The sequence below is a fragment of the Carassius auratus genome, chromosome 14 (assembly GCF_003368295.1).
Source record: "Carassius auratus strain Wakin chromosome 14, ASM336829v1, whole genome shotgun sequence".
Taxonomy (NCBI): Eukaryota; Metazoa; Chordata; class Actinopteri; order Cypriniformes; family Cyprinidae; genus Carassius; species Carassius auratus.
This window is the reverse complement of record NC_039256.1, coordinates 1,617,640-1,636,034: the sequence shown is the minus strand read 5'-3', so window position 1 is coordinate 1,636,034 and position 18,395 is coordinate 1,617,640. Positions and strand designations below refer to the sequence as shown.

The 18,395-nt window shown below is 41.7% G+C and overlaps 1 protein-coding gene across 4 annotated transcripts in view; it reads right to left on the bottom strand.

The window, feature by feature from the left end:
• Positions 1-18,395, bottom strand: part of gria3b (glutamate receptor, ionotropic, AMPA 3b) — a 131,798-nt gene that overhangs the window by 34,107 nt on the left and 79,296 nt on the right. For all 4 annotated transcript variants that reach the window (XR_003293573.1, XR_003293574.1, XM_026279553.1 and 1 more), the window contains exons 5-9: positions 12,466-12,519; positions 11,796-11,957; positions 10,780-10,947; positions 10,445-10,549; positions 664-768 (exon numbers count right to left, since the gene is read on the bottom strand). Coding sequence is in view for 2 of the 4 variants with exons in the window: in XM_026279553.1 (XP_026135338.1) it covers positions 664-768; positions 10,445-10,549; positions 10,780-10,947; positions 11,796-11,957; positions 12,466-12,519 (594 nt within the window). In the remaining 2 variants the exon portion in view is untranslated. The remainder of the gene's footprint in view (positions 1-663; positions 769-10,444; positions 10,550-10,779; positions 10,948-11,795; positions 11,958-12,465; positions 12,520-18,395) is intronic.

Below are 18,395 nucleotides of genomic sequence, written 5' to 3'. Positions count from 1 at the left end.
TGGTGAAACAAAACAATTACGAGCGATTGTTGTTTTACAGGGGATGATGTTGTGAGCATTGATTTGAATTCCTAAGAGATGTGTTTTGGCCTTGCCAATTAGAGGCTAACTTTAAAGCTAATGCCATTAATGGCAGAAGATGAAGTGATACGTCAGCACTGAGCAGTCCTCCGGTCAATGTAAAGTGAATCTGAGCAAGGGCCTCATACCTGGCCTCACTCAAATATGCTTTATCTTTGCCAGAGGCAAACCATCAAACCCTTCTTTGTTGCGGTAAGCATTAGCTTGTTATAGCTCATGTGTCATTGGCCATTTACTTGATGAGAGGAAACAAGTCTTACCTACATATGCATTGTATGTCTACTTGATGATATCAATGTGAAACCATCATACCTAATGCCGTTATTGTGATGTCACTGCTATGACAGGCCACTGATATATGGAAAATCAAAATGCTTTGACACCCACACGGATACAGTTGAAACACTCATGCGTCGGTTTTCCTCGCGTTCGACTGTTTCAACGTGTAATGAGTGGATGGAAAGCAAAACAAAAGAAAAGTACTTCTACCCGCCCAGGACAGAATGTATCAATCTAGGAGTCAACACCATGACCCTGATGGGCAGAATATGCGGCATGATTAAAACGTCATGGAGTGTGTACCATAATAGTAGTGACCACAATTGTTCGGTTTTCCACTGAGGAATCGTTGCTGTACTGCTGATCCATTATATTAACAAAGCGCTCAAACTCGTTCCAGTATCCGATCTGTAAAGGGAAAACATTTGCGTTATTACCAAACAGCAGACATTTTTATTGCACTGATGCTAACTACCCCCTCCCCACAGCCCTTCTGTTCAGCTAAGGAAGCTGTTGTGGATGTGTACTCTCATAAGACAGTGTTCATTAAAAAAAATATTAGGTCTCCATGCTGCTGTTGTTATTGCCTGGAGTTAAACAAAAAAAGACAAATTCTTGGCTGACATTTGTTAAAGAGGAAAAAAATGCTTATGGTGGAATTTTCAGGGATGCAGAAGCTGGAAGTTACTCTTGGATGTAATGCTGCTCAACAGAAATTTAACTTGATTAGATTTTAATGATTTAAACATTCTGTGTTTTCTCCTTGCTACATGCTTGAGTTGTTGCATAACGGTTGAGTGGCATGTGTCAGAACCATTAGCATAGCACTAAGGCATCACTGAGGTGACATTGCAGAGGGGTCCGACACAGTCGTGTACCTCACAACTGATGGTCATTGTCAATTAGCTTCTCCTTACTGACACTGACCCCATCTAACCTTATAGGCTTAACTATTCTCATCCATGGTGATTGTTGCTGGAATAGTGTGTTATAAAGAGCAGTTTCTGTTATGATGCATTTATTGAAGCTTAAAGGACATATTGAAGGGATTGTCCTGCCTATTTGCAACCAGTTAAGGCAAGACTATGGTGGCTGAGAGAGCTAAAAATCAATGTGTCTTTCAATGTGTGCTAAGAAAAGTGAGATTTGTTTTTAACATCCTGATCGGATTGGATATCATTAGCCTAAATAAGCTGACGAAATACACAATTACTGTAACTGTGAAACGTTATGCAAGCTGGCGAGCAAATTTTTATAACTTCCCCATGAACATCAAATTAACCCTGGCTTTGCTACACTAACCATAGTTTAACCATGGTATTTGTACATTTGTGGTTATACAGATGGTAATCAAAATGCCAAAAACAATTTTTGCATATGTCTTCTTATGTTGCAGTGCATTAAGCTCTCTCAAACACTGTGCAAGACATTATACATAAATATATATATATATATATATATATATATTTTTTTTTTCCATGTATATATATGCACTATCATTTTGCTCTAGCACAGAGCTTCAAATCTACACTTTAGTAACACTTAGACACACACACACACCAAACTTTACAGTTGTATTCTTATCTATATTATGAAGGTATATCGCTTCGTTATACCAGTCTACTTTGAGTGGAAACTAAACAAGCCAATACACATTGGCATGCAATTCTTGTATTAAGCTGAAGTTGATCACAACGTGAGCATAAAAAGGCAGCAGGTGGTCGAAGGCCAAAGCATAAAAGGTTGACCCGGCCGCTCAACGATGTTACAGCAGTAGTGGCAACGGGATGTGACATCTCCGTTCCCTCCTTCATGGAACGAGGGTTACCATATATAATCGAGACATTCCCTTTCAGCCGGTCACTCTCGATGTCACATTGGATGACCGATGAATTGGGATTCCTACCCCTTCGTGTGCCCTGTGTGAGCTACCTGCACCCCTTTTTTGGTGTATGCCGGGGCTCGCAACAAGATTTTCCATTCACCATTGTCGAAGCACTACCTACTCAGTGAGATTGGATTACACTTTGGAAACGTACCCATTCCACTTGGAACAGGGGTGCTGAGGAAGCTCCATCCTTCCTGAAGGAGGTCTCGGGAACAATACACACATGAACATCTGTTTAGGTGCATATGGAAAATTGGAAGTGATTGTAACCCTCTTGGAAATGGCAGAAGTCTGCCCAGGGAAACACAAGCTCTGAGGCTATACCGTGGACTTTAAACATAAGGGATCCGCTTAGGTCTCACATATGGAACCCAGCCTTCTACCGGATCTCAAGGATACAGCGAGTGAAGGCCTGGCTCCAGATGCTCCAACACTTCTGGCTGCCAAGGGGATGGAGGAGCTTGACAGAGTCTACAGTATGGATGCTGTGGAGTAGTTTTAGCAAGCCGAAACTAACCAGGGCCTATCAGTGCCACTACCTGTTTGAGGTGAGAACACAGGAGGATGCCAGCTCCACACGAAGGCTATAGAACCTAGCTAATGTGTTGGGAACCTTGGACACATAGCCAGGCCAGGGCCTTAGGATTACCTGGGATTCAGATGGCCCAAACTCTAGACATGAAGTTTTTCAATGAAAGAAACTTTAGCTTGACTGAGTGCAAGGAATCAAATGGGCCATGATGTAGTGTTTTAAGCACTAGAGACAGGTCCCAAGAGGGTATGGAGGGAGGTTGGGAAGGATGTAACCTTCTGGCCCCTCTAAAGAACCTGATGACCAGGCCATTCTTACTGTAGTACATTGATATGTGTGACATCACCAATTGTACGTGATTACGTGACCTCCCTAACAAGCCCCGTCTCTCCCCCTCACTCTGGAGGTGGTGTAATGTGTACGTGCGGTCAATAAACCCACAGATTATAAAGCAGTGCTCTTTGCCAGTTCATTTATAACACACGAGTCAACATGGTGTCAGAAGTGTCCTACAACTACACGCGAAAGTGAGTTTAGTCTACACTGGAAAAGTGTCCATGCAAGTCTCTCGACTCGTAAATAACTAACTAGCCGCTAAGCTACGTAAACTGCTGCATCACACGCGCCAGCCATGGCAGGGGAATTCCGAAGACCCGATCCTCTCGTTTTCAATGAAAATATTGCAGAGAACTGGCGTATATTTGTACAAGAGTTTGATATCTTCATTGCTGCAGCTCATGGAGACAAACCGCGTCGAACACAAGCTTTCATTTTCCTCAACCTCGCGGGTCCCGAAGCCATCGAACGTGAACGGTCCTTTGTTTATGCACAAGAGGTGAGCGTTCCCGGTGAAAATGACAGTGTCGTTATCATTACGCCGGCTGAGTCAAGGGAAGACCCTGACTGTTTAAAGAGAAAGTTTCGCGAGATTTGCGCTCCCCATATCAACATCACAATGGAACGACACAAGTTCAACATGAGATCACAGAAGCCCGGTGAGACTTTTGAATCTTATATCAGCGATTTAAAGCTGAAAGCAAAAAGCTGCAAATTTGGTACATTACAAGACGAACTCATTCGTGATCGACTAGTTTGTGGAGTAAACAGTGACATTCTAAGAAAATCAATGCTGCGTGATCCAGAACTTACTTTAACTAGAGCCATATCAGCATGTCAGATCTATGAACAAACTGAACAGCACACTAAAGACCTTGCAACACTCCAAACAACAACTGCGACGGTCAATGCTGTGCACCAGGCGTTTGCAAGAAGGACTAGACATTCCAAATCAAACCACAAACCAGATAGCAAAGCACCGCCGATCATAAAGAACTGTAACAATTGTGGTAGTGACCACCCAGCCAAAAGAGATAAGTGCCCTGCATTCGGTCAACAATGCAACGGCTGCAAGAAGTGGAACCACTTTAAAAAATGCTGTAGGTCCACTAAACCAAACCAAGCAAAACGTGGTTATACCAGAACGGTCCACAATGTTGAACCAGACCAGACAAACAGTGAAGAGAGTGATTCGTTCTTCATTGATGGAGTAGCTTCAAAGTCTGTTGATTCCATGACTGACCTAACACAAAAAAGTGAACTGTACAGCACTGTACACGTATATGGCAAGCCAGTGGAACTAAAAGTGGACACTGGAGCCAAATGTAATGTAATGGATTTTAACACTTTTCAGCACTTGCGAAAAGAGGAAGAACTTAACGTGTTAAACACAACAAAGCTAATAGCATACGGTGGCAGTGAGCTACACACACTTGGCACAGTTGCATTACCATGCTGTCTAGCCAGACAGACTTATGACCTGCTGTTCTATGTCATCAAAAGCTCTGCACAGCCACTATTGGGTCTACCTGACTGTCTACGCATGGGACTTCTTACACTTAACAAAGAAGTCCACCAGCTGAACACATCCAGTCAGGATGAATTCACAGACAGAATTCTCACCAAATATGCTGACCTTTTCAAAGATGAGGTGGGAAGACTACCTGTCACATATTCCATGAAAATCGACCCCACCATACCGCCAGTCGTCCGACCAGCAAGACGCATCCCAGTCGCTATGCAAGACAAGGTGAAAAAGGAACTTCAACGGATGACTGATCTTGGTGTCATTACACCATTCTCTGAACCAAGTGAGTGGGTGTCTTCCATGGTTGCTGCTCATAAAAAAGACTCTAACAACATCCGAATTTGTATAGACCCGAGAGACCTGAACACAGCTATACAAAGACCCCACCACCCAATAAGAACAGTCGAGGAAGTTGCTGCCCAGATGTCAAATTCCACCATCTTTTCTGTGCTAGACGCAAAAAATTTGTTCTGGCAAATATCCTTAGACCATAAATCATCACTACTTACAACTTTCAGCACCCCTTTTGGCCGATATCGATTCCTAAAAATGCCTTTTGGTATAAACTCAGCTAGTGAAGTCTTCCAACGCTCAATGGAGCAAATCTACGCTGGTTACCCTTGTGCTGTAATTGTAGATGATATATTGGTCGGTGGATGCACAGTAAAAGAACACGATGAAAACCTAGAAAGGGTGCTAGAGCGGGCGAGACAAGTTAATCTGAGGCTGAATCCACTGAAATGCAAATTCAGACTGAAGGAAGTGAGCTACGTGGGCCATGTCTTCAGCAGTGATGGCCTGCATGCTGATCCATCAAAGATCAAAGCTATCAGTGACATGCCAGAACCTACAAACACGACAGCTCTTCAGAGATTTCTTGGCATGGTCAACTACATGGGCAAGTTTATCCCTAACCTCAGTGACATAGCTGCCCCACTCCGCCAGCTCACACACAAAGACACAGTATGGTGTTGGCTGCAACAGCACCAGGATGCTTTCCAAGCCTTGAAAAAATGCCTCACATGTCCTCCAGTCCTGTCGTATTACAACGTCGATAGGCCTGTCACTTTAACATGCGACTCCTCTCAGTTTGGTTTAGGAGCTGTGTGCCTGCAGGACAACAAGCCTATCGCTTACGCCTCACGAGTCCTAACACAAACTGAAATGCGCTATGCGCAGATAGAAAAAGAGCTCCTAGCTGTAGTTTTTGCTTGCACTAAGTTCAATGATTACATCTATGGTAAACCAGTAACCATTGAAACTGACCACCAGCCTTTGGTGACAATCACCAGACGTCCAATACACAGCACTCCTGCGCGACTCCAATGAATGTTGCTCCAGCTCCAACGATACAACATCACCCTTATCTACAAAAAAGGAAAACACATGTATATAGCAGACACTTTGTGTCATGGGCCATGGAAGAAAATACCTTTGAGGTAATGAATGTTTGCAACATCTCACCATCACGTATGGATGAACTTAAACGCCAAACAGACAACGACGCCACGCTTCAGATGCTTGTCAACACAATCAGGCATGGATGGCCAACTAAACTGCACAGTCTCCCCCCAGCAATAAGACCATTTCACCCATACAGACATGAACTGATCACAGATGATGGACTTGTATGGAAAGGCCACAAAGTGATCATCCCTGAAACACTTAAGCTGTAGGCCATGCAAATCGTTCATAGAGGTCATCCTGGAGCCGAATCTACCAAGCAACGCGCAAGTGGCATATTCTTTTGGCCTAACATGACAAAAGACATTGATGCTTACATCACATCTTGTGCCACATGCAACAGCACCAAACCCCATCAGCAAAAAGAACCCCTTCAGCTGCATGCAGTTCCAAGCCTGCCATGGTCAATAGCAGCAGCTGACATCTTTGACTGGAACAGTCATCAGTTCTTGGTGCTTGTTGACTCGTATTCAGGATGGTACGAGATCGATCAGCTACAGAATTTGACCTCATCAGGTGTTATACAAAAGCTAAAGAGACATTTTTCTGTCCATGGATCGCCTCACACCTTCATCACAGACAATGGGAGACAGTTTGTGAGCAAAGAGTTTAAAGACTTCGCCATGGCCTGGGACTTTGTTCATAAAACCAGCAGTCCATACTATCCTCAATCTAATGGAGCGCGCAGTCCGCAGCGCTAAACAACTCATGGAAAAGTCCAAACGAGATGGTACTGACATCTATCTCAACTTGCTGAATCTGCGAAATGTTCCACGAAATCCTAAGCTTGGCTCTCCAGCTCAGAGATTGATGTCCAGACAAACTCGCACCACCCTGCCACTCCACAGCTCTTTGCTGGAACCTTCACCTCTGGCTTCCAATGAAATTCGTGCACAGTTAACGAAGAAAAGACTCTGTCAAAAGATCAGTTATGACAAAAGCAGTAAACAACTGAGCATTCTTTCAAAAGGGCAAGTAGTGAGGATGCAAACCCCTCATGGTTATGACAGTAAGGCAGTTGTGAAGGAAGTCTGCAGTGAACCAAGATCTTACATTGTCCTGTCTGGAGGAAAAGAATATAGGAGGAACCGCAGACATCTCCTAACTGTGAAAGAGCCTAGGCCAAGTCAACTTGATGATAATGATGATGAGGGTCACCAGGTGATCCCTGGTCCAACCAGAGTGAATGATCCAGTTGTAAAAGTACCAGATGTACTTATTCACAGAACCACAGGTCAAGTAACCCCTCAAACACGAGCACAAAAGAAAGACAGTCCTTATGTGACACGATCCGGACGCACTGTATACCCGAACCCTAAGTACAAGGACTGAAATGTTTGATATGTTGCTGAATTGCACATTTATTTTATTTTATTGTTATCTTGGTTAATAATACCAGTTTCTTTATAGTGCAATATGTTTAATTTACATTTTATTAATTTACATTACATAATAGTTCCTGTTGGTCATTGCTACTGTTGCTAGTTTAAAATACCTTTGATGTTCTAAAGAAGAAATCTGATGTAAACACATCCAGAGTCTAATCTTGCTTTATGTTTAGAGACCATGCTTAGGAAAGGGGATGTAGTACATTGATATGTGTGACATCACCAATTGTACGTGATTACGTGACCTCCCTAACAAGCCCCGTCTCTCCCCCTCACTCTGGAGGTGGTGTAATGTGTACGTGCGGTCAATAAACCCACAGATTATAAAGCAGTGCTCTTTGCCAGTTCATTTATAACACACGAGTCAACACTTACCCACCGACTTTCCTTCTACGGGGTCATGGTAAACGGCAACCTTGCTGCAAAAAAGAAAGGACAACCCTGATCGGGCATCTCTTGGGCATATTGCGAGAAGAACATCACTCGACAAGAGATTCCACGTCAAGCTGGAAGCATGTCTCGTAGATGGTGCTTTCGCTGAAGTGATGGTGTACCTCTTAGGGTAGGTCACCAAGAACCTCCGCATCCCATTCAGGCACCAGACATCAAGTTTCCAGAGGTCTGGATGCGGGTGCCATATGGTGCCTCATCTCTGAGTCTGCAGATCCTTCATCAGATAAATCCACATGGGAGGGGCTGTTATGAAGAGTACTAGTTTGGGGAACAAGGTCCGAGTGGGCCATTATGGCACAACTAGCAAGACCTAGGGGACCTTGTCCTCCCTAACCTTGTACAGAGTCTGTCCAAGAACGCTAACTGGGGGAAATGCATATGTAACGATACAAACAGATCTCCATATTCATCGGGAAGAAGGAGGCGGGAACCGGCGCACAATCAAAATACATTTTAATAATCACAAAATAAATACAAAATGGCGCACCAGCCCCTCACGGCCGACTGGTGCGCATAAATAAAAAGCACACACATTAAAATAATGTCCCAGGCCTGGTCCTCTCTCGTCCTTCACGGTCGTCGCTCCAGTTTTATATCCTTCCATCTCCTACGTGGGACTCGATACTAGCGGTGGGGCTCAGGTGTAGCTCATCTCCAATCACTACACCTGGCCTCACTCCTCGTTCCCACGCCTCTCGGCCCCGCCCCACTCGCCACATACCCCCATCGCCCCTCGCAGGCCGGGGGGGTACTCCCGAGACTGCGCTCTACTCCACCCCCCCCCCCCCGGGGGAGACCGCTCACGGGGACCTGCGGGAACCTGGGGGTAGGACAGACGAGGCGAGAGAAAAGGAGATGGAAGGAGGAGCGACAGGGACGAGAGAGGGGAGAGAGGAAAAAAAAAAAAAAAATCCGGTTCCCAGACGCACTGCTGCTCGGCCCTCCACCGGCTGGGTGATCTCCTCCGCGGTGCCTGGCGGTGGCACTGGACGGCCCTCGGCGGACGGCACGACACTCCTCCGCCGCCCGGTGAACGGCGACGGCACCTCCGATTTTGGGCAGCGGCAGGAGTCCCCCGTTCTCTGCCCCTCCGGATTCCGTCACGGAGGCGGCAGGCTCCGGCCCCCTGGCGAACGGCGCCGACTCCTCCGCTCCCTCACGGACGGCAGCCGCCCCTCCTTGTCGTGGGCGGTCGGCAGCGAGCTCGAGGAGCAAACAATGTTTTCGCTCGGCTACTAAGAGAAAGCTGGTATTCATTGTACCTGCTATCTTTTTATGCTCATGCTGTGATTAGCTGTGGCTGGATGCAATAACTGCATGCAGGGGCGTCGCACCCGTGAGGGATGTGGGGGTTTTAACACCCACACTTTTCCCGGTGAGAGGGTTCGACACCCGCACATTTTCTGCAGTTTTTCCGCCGTTTTGCACAAACGCCTTACTACAGTCACTCCTCCGTTTCTCTGACCGCTCTGTGTCTGCGCTCGCCGCGGTTGCCTCTCCCCCCCCCCTCTCAAACTTGACACCGGCTTTGAGTGTGATCGGCTGATGATTTGCTGTTCTGCCTTAAGTCCCGCCTCTCTTGGGGTGTTATCGGTCAGCTCGTGCCGAGGATGCGGGAACTTATGGTTATTTACATCCCCCTTATCCAGGTACTTTGAATGAGTGTTTATGCTTTAGAGGTTTTTTAAATAAGCTTGATATGTGTTTGGGAAGATGTTCTGTTAATCGTTTTGTTGACATGTCGAGTGTTTTTGGTATTATATTTCGTTTTTTAGACTAATGCTAATTGCTATTATTGGGATATTTTTTGCATACCTGTTGAAGAACTATGAAATTAAAGTGTATATTATTTTAATGTTTAAAAACAGTAAATTGTTACATTATTTATACCACCAGAGAAAAAGCTTTGTGTGGGCGTTTTTTCTCTCCTTTTCTGATTTTGCGTTTTTTTCTCCCCTTTTCTGATTTTGCGTTTTTTTCTCCCCTTTTCTGATTTTTTTTTTCTTGTTTTTTTTTTTCATGTAGGATTATTTTTTTCCCAGCCAAACGCTGCAAGCCAGAAATCCCGCACAGTGCCAGAGAACTTTAAGCCCTGCATTTTGTACCCCTCTGTCAATGTGTTCATCATTTTTATTGTTTATAAACAACCACATCCATCCCCCACACTTTTGAAAAGCTTGCTACGCCCCTGACTGCATGCCAACGTGCATTGGCTCATTTAGTTTATACTCAAAGTAGATTGGTCTATCGAAAAGATATCCCAATTCATCGGTGATCTGATGTGACTCCGAGATGTATGTACTTAAATAACTGAGTCTAAGATGAGATTACTCATCAGTATTATTTTCTCTATTTTATCTAGTGAGTTATAAATATAAATTTTAAATGTGTATATCTGACAAACTTTTTTTTTTTTTTTTTGGCTTAGACTTGAGGAATGGATCCCGGGTTGAGTTCTCTCACTGAACAAATTTACAGATTTACCGATGACTTACTTTTCTTGGGCCACCTGTTTTCATTTCATAAACATCAATACTGTAGTTTGATCTGCGACCAAAGCTGTCAAACTGGATATTACCAGTCATCCCTTGCACCTGGACCTGCCAAAAACAATAACAACATAAAGAAACCAGCAAAATAACAATGGTACTTGAAACTTTTGGAATAAATTCGGATGTGTGGAGTAAAGCAATTTAATCCTAAAGAGATTTAGTTAATTTCAAAGTAAATTACACAGAGAATACAAACTGTTATTGTCATTTTTAGAAAAGCTAAAGCACTTAGAAATGCATGAGTAAAAACAAAACAAACCAAAAAATAGACATTTTACCATTTTGAGAGCTCGTTCAATGTCGATGCCTTGGCTCCAAGGGACTGCAGGGTTAGCCAGGCAATCACCTGCACTGCCTCGTCTGGACACATCTACTCGCTGGCGTCGCAGGTACCGGAACGCCTCCGCAATGACCAGGATAGCATCATAAGACAGCGCTGAAGTGTACTGTACACAATAATCGTTAAAAACCTCACATTAACAGTTATTTGTTAGAGCAGTTTAAAATAAGCAAACACATTATCTGTAAGTAAACACTTTGTAGAGGGTTAAAATAAGCTGCCCTTTTCCATGTCTAAACACATGTTGATGTACATAATGAAGGATAATTGCGATACATTACTGCAAATAATCATAGTTGGCAAATGCAACAAAAGATGACACACTTCAGGGATGTAGCTTGTAAATTATTTCATGCTATGTAAAGGGTATTAACAAGGTTTCTAATTACAGAGATATATAAAATATTTAGGTATGTGAGACTCTACAGGGTTTTGCTGCTATTGATGTTCATGGGTACAACCTGTTATTACACCTCATTTCAACCAAGAAAAGAGAAGAAGCTGGCCTCTGCTAATTTGCCATAAGCTACACTATTGTATTGTTTTGTATTTTTTCAATGTGACTGCAGCGAGGAACTTAGCGAGTAAAATGAATGTAAGATAACAAAGCTAACATCAAAGACATTGTGCCTTTACAGTCACAATTCAAAATGCTTTCTGATGTCTTCATAAAAAAAAAAAAATAATAATAATAACCAAAAAAAAAAAAAAAACTGTCCTGGAAAAGACTTGGAAAATGTATGTGCCGGTAAGTGCAAATTCCCAGTGAGAAATTAATGAAACTTGTAAATAAAACATCTTACAGTGTCTGTAAAATTAAATCAATAAAAATAAAAGTAGCCTATTGTGTGAAAAGTAGAGATTTTTCATTAAAAGATAAAGTCATGGATCATAAAAAGAAGAGACAGCAACAATTATTGTTGTTGTTGTTGTTTCTAAGCAGTAGTTTCAGACCTTCAGAGGTGTGTTTCTAGCTTCAGGAAACTCTCTTTCATCTAGACGGTCCCATCTCTGGAGAAACTGTTGTACAACTGAGTTTTCAGGATTGATTATCTGGAAGCCACTAATGTTCGCTCCACCGAGAAAGACCTTGTCCAGGCTGATGTTGGTGAAGCCCTGTGGAAAGAGATTATGGAAAAGAAGCAAGCTTAGGATTCATGAGATGATGGCAATATAACAATCATCATGTGAAAATGGATCTCATTGTTTCCGTTTTAAAACCCAAAATGGGAAAATCACTAAGGCTCTTTATAACCATTGTGGTATATTAAGATTAATGGATGTCATATATTATATAAGTTTGTCAAATTGATAGAACCACAAGAAAACAATATTTATAATTAAAATACATCACTTAAGGGGGAAAATACACTCATGTATATCAGAAGTGTTTAGAAAAATAAATGTCTTTAGTTTTACTGATTACACACATATTTAGTGTTATTAAATGTTGTTGACAATCATGTAAAATATTACAATAAAACAAACACAAATACTTATATTTGGTGCATATTTTGTAATGGATGTTTAAAGGAGCATCTTTTCATCTTGAATTTGTCATTGAATTTGCATAATTTCTAAAACCTCTGTTCTTTAGTTAGAGAATGGAGGTGCTGAAACTCACCAGATTGGCAATAACATAATGGTAGCCTCTACTGTTCTTTCCGAGTGCCACAACCTACAGGAAAGAGAATCAATAACAGTTTACAATCCATGTAAGAAGAGTGCAGGGGCCTTATATCATCCCTCAGGTGAGATCCTCTCTCCATTTACACTGTCTTAAGTGACAAAGGCACTCAAGATTGATGGATGTTTCCTCATGCAGCAGCTGACAATCTTTGATGTTGCTTGCTGTTGTATGCTGGTCAACGGGAAAACACATGGACAAACCCTACATGTGTTCTTATGAATGAACAAAAGATGTAACTGATGTGCCAAGTGCGCCGATCTGACCCTGCAACCTTCACGTTAGACCCCTTTCATTAGAACCCATTAGTAAAGTATACAAACAATGGTCACTTGGGGCCGGTTTCACAAAGATAGACTTTGACTATGACTTAGATATAGTTGTTCTACAGTGTTACGAGTTGAACAGTGTGCTGTGTTGAAGTTTCTCTGTGCAAGTGTAGTAGGATTCAGGAAGGGAGTAAGGAGCCAAGGTTTTAGAGGGTAGCCCGAGTCCCCCAACAGGACCCCATCGATAATGCCTTGCTCAAATGCTAGACAGAGTTGAGAATTTTGCAGAATTCGAGAGTCATGAAGGGATCCAGGCCAGCGGGCCACACAGTTGAGGAACCGGAGATCAGAATCACAAACAGCCTGAATGTTTAGGCAAATGTTCATGAGCAGGTGGAGCCTGGATTCTGACATGTGTCCCATCAATTGCTCCAACAACATTGGGAAATCTTGCTATGCTGAAGAACCCTCTTTTGAGTTTGTTCAGCTCAGCCATTTGGTTTGGGAACTGAGGGAGCTTATTTGAAAGTGCCCTTGATACCCTGTATACCACCTGTGACACAGAAGCTTTGCTGAAACCCACTGTGTCACCAACAGTATTCAGAAAACTTCCTGTAGCATAAAATCTCAAAGCAGTGCAAACCTGTAGCAATGCTGGGATACTGTGGCTCCTTGAAGTGACAGAGCTCAGTACTTCAGCTAATTCATCTGTCAGACTCAGTATAACTTCTTTGGGCAAACGAAACCGACTGATGAAGTCCTCATTATTATACATTTCCAGTAGGTTACTGCGGTCCCTAAAAACCCTTTCCCTTCTCATAGCTCTCTCCATAACGTTGTCAGCAAACCACAAATTATGAGCCATTTTCCCCTTTTCTCTTGGCTGTTTGTTTCTGCTGGTTGCCAAGGTAACAGAGTCTTAGACCTAAGTTAGCCTGGGGGTAAGGTGTCTAATTTTTTTGGTCTAAATTAAGTCAGTCTTTATCTTTGTGAAACAGTCTAACTTGCATTAGACTAGTCTATGAGTAAATTTTAGACTTGTCTAACACTATAGACCGGTCTGAATAGCTTTGTGAAACCGGCCCTTGATCTTGGGTAATGTGTCCTCATGATTCATGTGCCATGTGCCCATTAAAGACATTAAATGATTTTTTGAAGTGCTACTAACTTCTAACTGGAAATCTTTCTGTTAATTGGGCAATAAAAAAAATGATAAAAAAGTTTACACTTTATTTTGATGGTCCCCTTTAGACTCTGTTGACCGTAAGTAACTATGCAACTACACATCAATGAACTATCATAAGAGTATTAGTAGACTGTTGAGTTAGGGTAAATTTACATGTATTAGCAAAGTTCCTTTTCAGTCAGTCACGTTCGATATTACATCCAGACTGACATTATGGGGTCTCGTTCACTTCTAAAAAGGCTAATGTGAACTGGCGAGTGGAATTTGCATGCCAAGCCACATCCCCTACATACTTGTACATAAGCTGGTTGCATGCATCCACATTCAGATTTTACTTCAGAGCTGGTTGCTTCAAAAATTACAATTACATTCTGAAAGAAGACACTGATAGGATAAACCCTAAAAAGACAGCGCCTCATCCCCTCTTGGGATCTCTCTGTGGTCCTTGCTGGACTACAGAAGGCTCCATTTGATCTCCTTGAGTCAGTCGAGCTTAAGATCCTGTTCTTTAAGAAAACACTAATGATTGTGCTCACTTCCATCAAGGGGGAGGGGGACCTGCAAGCATTTTTGGTCAAGAGAACATGCCTTGAGTTTGGGCCATCTGATTCTCATATAATCCTGAGACCCTGACCTGGATTTGTGACCAAAGATCTTACCACCCCTTTTCGGGACCAGGTGGTGAACTTGCAAGCACTGTCATTGAAGGTGGCAGATCCAGTCCTTGCATTGCTGTGCCCGGTTCGTGCCTTGCCTTTAGAAGCTCCGATCATTTCTTTGTCTGGTTTGCGGGTCAGCAAAAGGGAAAGGCTGTCTCCAATCAGAGGTTGGCCCACTGGCTACTGGACACCATCACCTTGGAATACCATACTCAAGGCAAGCTGTGTCCATTGGTAGTGAGGGCTCACTCCACTCTGAGTATGCCCCCTTCTTGTGCATTGGCGCACGGCTCCTCTGTAGCAGACAGTTGTAGAGCTGTGGCCTGGGTGACAACTAATACCTTTGCAAGGTTTGATAATCTCTTAGTGGAACCAGTATCTTTTTCTTGAGTTGGGTATGAGTAGGCAGGAAGAATGGCTCGGGGTCATGCTTGCAGCACCAGTCACCTTAGCAGGGGATACAAGTGCTAATTATTCTGGCAGTAAGTTCCCCCAGTTGACCAACCCTAGTAGAGTCCTCTAGCATCCTTTGGCATCAGGCTTGGTGGAGGAGTCTTTCACTAGGCTCAGTACTTGTGTTGTATTGCCTTTTGTCAGCCCTTGTGCTGGGCTAGGTGTCCATGCTGAGATTCCCTTCAGGTAATTCTGCAGTGTTCCTGTAACTCAATTTGTAGAGCATTGTGCTATCAACCGCAAGATTGGGGATTCGATTCTCCGGGAACACATGATAGGTAAAAATTGCTAGCCTGAATGCACTGTAAGTCACATTGGATAAAAGAGTCTGCTAAACGCTTAAATTTAAATGTGTTTTTCCACGATATGGTTCCCCTTTTTTTGGTGAACCTGTGCCTTTCCCTGAGCAATTCCTCTGTCAGTCCCTGCATTGTTAGCTGCTCCTCTCTGGTAGGATGTACTTCCGCAGTGGACTCCATATGTTGCACTGTCCCTTTGTCAGTCCATATTGGTATCTCCACATGTTACTGTACATCCCTTTGGGTAGGATGTGGCTCTGTTTCCCAGACATAGTTGACTTCTGTTAATTTAGAGACATTTGGCTTCACTGATGTCAAACCTAGCATGACACAAAGATTTATTTATGTAGGCTAACACTTTATTTTGAAAGTCCAATTTAGACAAGCTATATGTAACTTTTCAACTAAAGTACTGTACATGTCAACTTAAGCAGTCATTAGAGTAATGCTTTATATCTTCTCATACTTTATTTACTTTGCAAGTATGTCTCCTTATTCTACTAACTACTAACAACTGCTGTACAGATAGTTGCACATTTACAGTTAGTAGAATGTCTAAAGTGGACTATTGAAATAAAGTTTTTTCCAGTTTGGGAGAAATGGATTGCAGCACACTCATTTGGATTACCCTTGGCACTTTTAAGGACCCATTTTTTTTGTCCTTTTCACTAAATACTTTCTGATGTGATTATTCTACAGTGTATCATCTGTGTCCTTTTGTATTCCACAGAAGAGGCAACCTCCTATAAATCTAGAAGAACATACTGTTAGGGTTATGACAGAATTTCCATTTTCAGGTGAACTTTTAATGCTTACCCAAAACATCAAAGACTGTAATATAATGATTCAGCCATAGCTTCTCTGATGCTTCTTTGACATAATGCCCTTGACTTTTGGCTCCACAGAAGGTTTTTGGAGCCAGTGAGGTTATCAGTCCTGTCCCACAAAGAAATACTGCTGCAAGCTCCTCACACCTGAGTGAGAGCTGGCAGAAGAACAGAGATCACGATTGAACTTCACAGCCTGTGGGCCAGCAGGACCACTCTACAACCTTGATGTGGACACAGCCAGGGCCTAATGACATGATTCCATTCAAAAGCTCCAGTCCGAGACTTGACGGTCACGCGGCTCAGAACACTTGCTCTAACAGAAGACATGACAGAATTTAAATTTAGAGTAAATCAGTCCTTAAACTTGAAATAACCAGGATTATTCAGTCATCTTTGATGCAGAGTGATATTAAAGGACACCTATTATTATTATTCTTTATTTATTTATTTTACCTTTCACTTAATGTGTAATATACAGTAGCTGCATGTGCATGTAAGCAATCTTCAAAGTTACAAAACACAAAGTGCACTCGTTCAATCCCATAATGCACCACAATAATGAGTTTACAACCTATGTACACTCAATGGCTAGAGAATACCCATAATGCAATATAAGGGTCATGCCGAATGAATTCCTCGTCGCACCAGAAGATGGTGCCTGCAGCTGAATCATACATCCATTTTCCAAACCGCTGGTCCAATGTGGGTACAGCATAATATCATGCAGGTATAAATGTAGTTTTAATTGATCATTAAATAGTTTAATTCAGGTTTATACCTGCTAGTTGTCATGATAGAGTTCAATATAAATCTTTTCACTACTATTCGAGCTGCTAGTTTGCCAAGTTTCAAATGATTATTAAATGGCAAGCACTATCTATGCAACAGAGGCAGCCCTTCTGGTGCATTCAGTGTCCGAATGTACAAACTGATTTTCATTCAGTCATTCAATGGGACTATACAGTATTAGTGGGTTAATAGGTGGAAAAGTAAATGTATATTGAGCGACTTCTAACACAGCACTGGATAACAAGAGACTGGAGCTAAAAGAGAGTGTTTCATGCTGTGGGTAAAAGAGGTGCTGCTGCAATGTATAAAATAATTATTATATATATAATTTTTATAATATAATTTAATCATGTGCATTGAAACAAATATGGTGTATAAACAATTTTCACTTATAAATTGCTAGTAAATTTCACAAATAATTGCAAAGAAATGGCCCTTCACACATTTAATCTAATAATGACCGTAATTTCATAATTTATAAAGCTCTAAAAATGTTACAGACTGGTGTTTTAGTGCATTTCCTGCAAATATAGAAAAAATAAAGGGTCTCAATTATATATGTGCAGTAACACTTGGTTAATGCAAACTGTCACATAATCAGGGCAGTTTATTCCCTGTTTGCATCATGAGAAGATTATGGCTGCATCAAAGCTCCAAAACAAGTTTACTAAAGTAAGTTAATAAAGATATGGCAAAGATTTTTGATACAGATCAGTGTTAATTTTGACACAAAATTTTAATTTAGTTTTAGTCTTAGTCTTTTGACTATAATTCTTTTTAGTTTTAGTCAAGTTTTAGTCATCTGATTTGTTTTAATTTTAGTCTTATTTTAGTCGACTAAAATTGCTTGGTATTTTAGTCGACTAAAATAAGACTAAAATCAATAACAGATTTACTAGACAATTTTTTACAGCTGGCATAGGAAACAAACTTAACCAAAATATATAAAACACAAATTCAACTTTATTTCAACACAACTGTGTCTTTATTTCGATTCAAAAGCTTTTATGCAGCAACAAACACTGTCATGATAATGTAAACAATAACTAGCTGCCAATTAACCATTAATAAAAGAAAAATAAAGTTAGGTCCAGGACCTTAAAGCTTACAGCTGAGCTGAACAATAAGTGCATACATTTAAAGTAAATATTTAATAAGTTGGGTGGATAAAAAAAGTAACAAGATTTTATAAGGTATTCATTTGTCTAGCAATATTGTATGTTTTAAATACTACAATATTGCTAGATTAGTATGTATAATGATAGGATGTGAACATACACGTTTCACATGACTAATATAGAAATATTTGTGATATTGTCAACAAGTAGAACATTATAAAATATACTAAACATTAGTATTAATCAAATGTATGTATCATAATA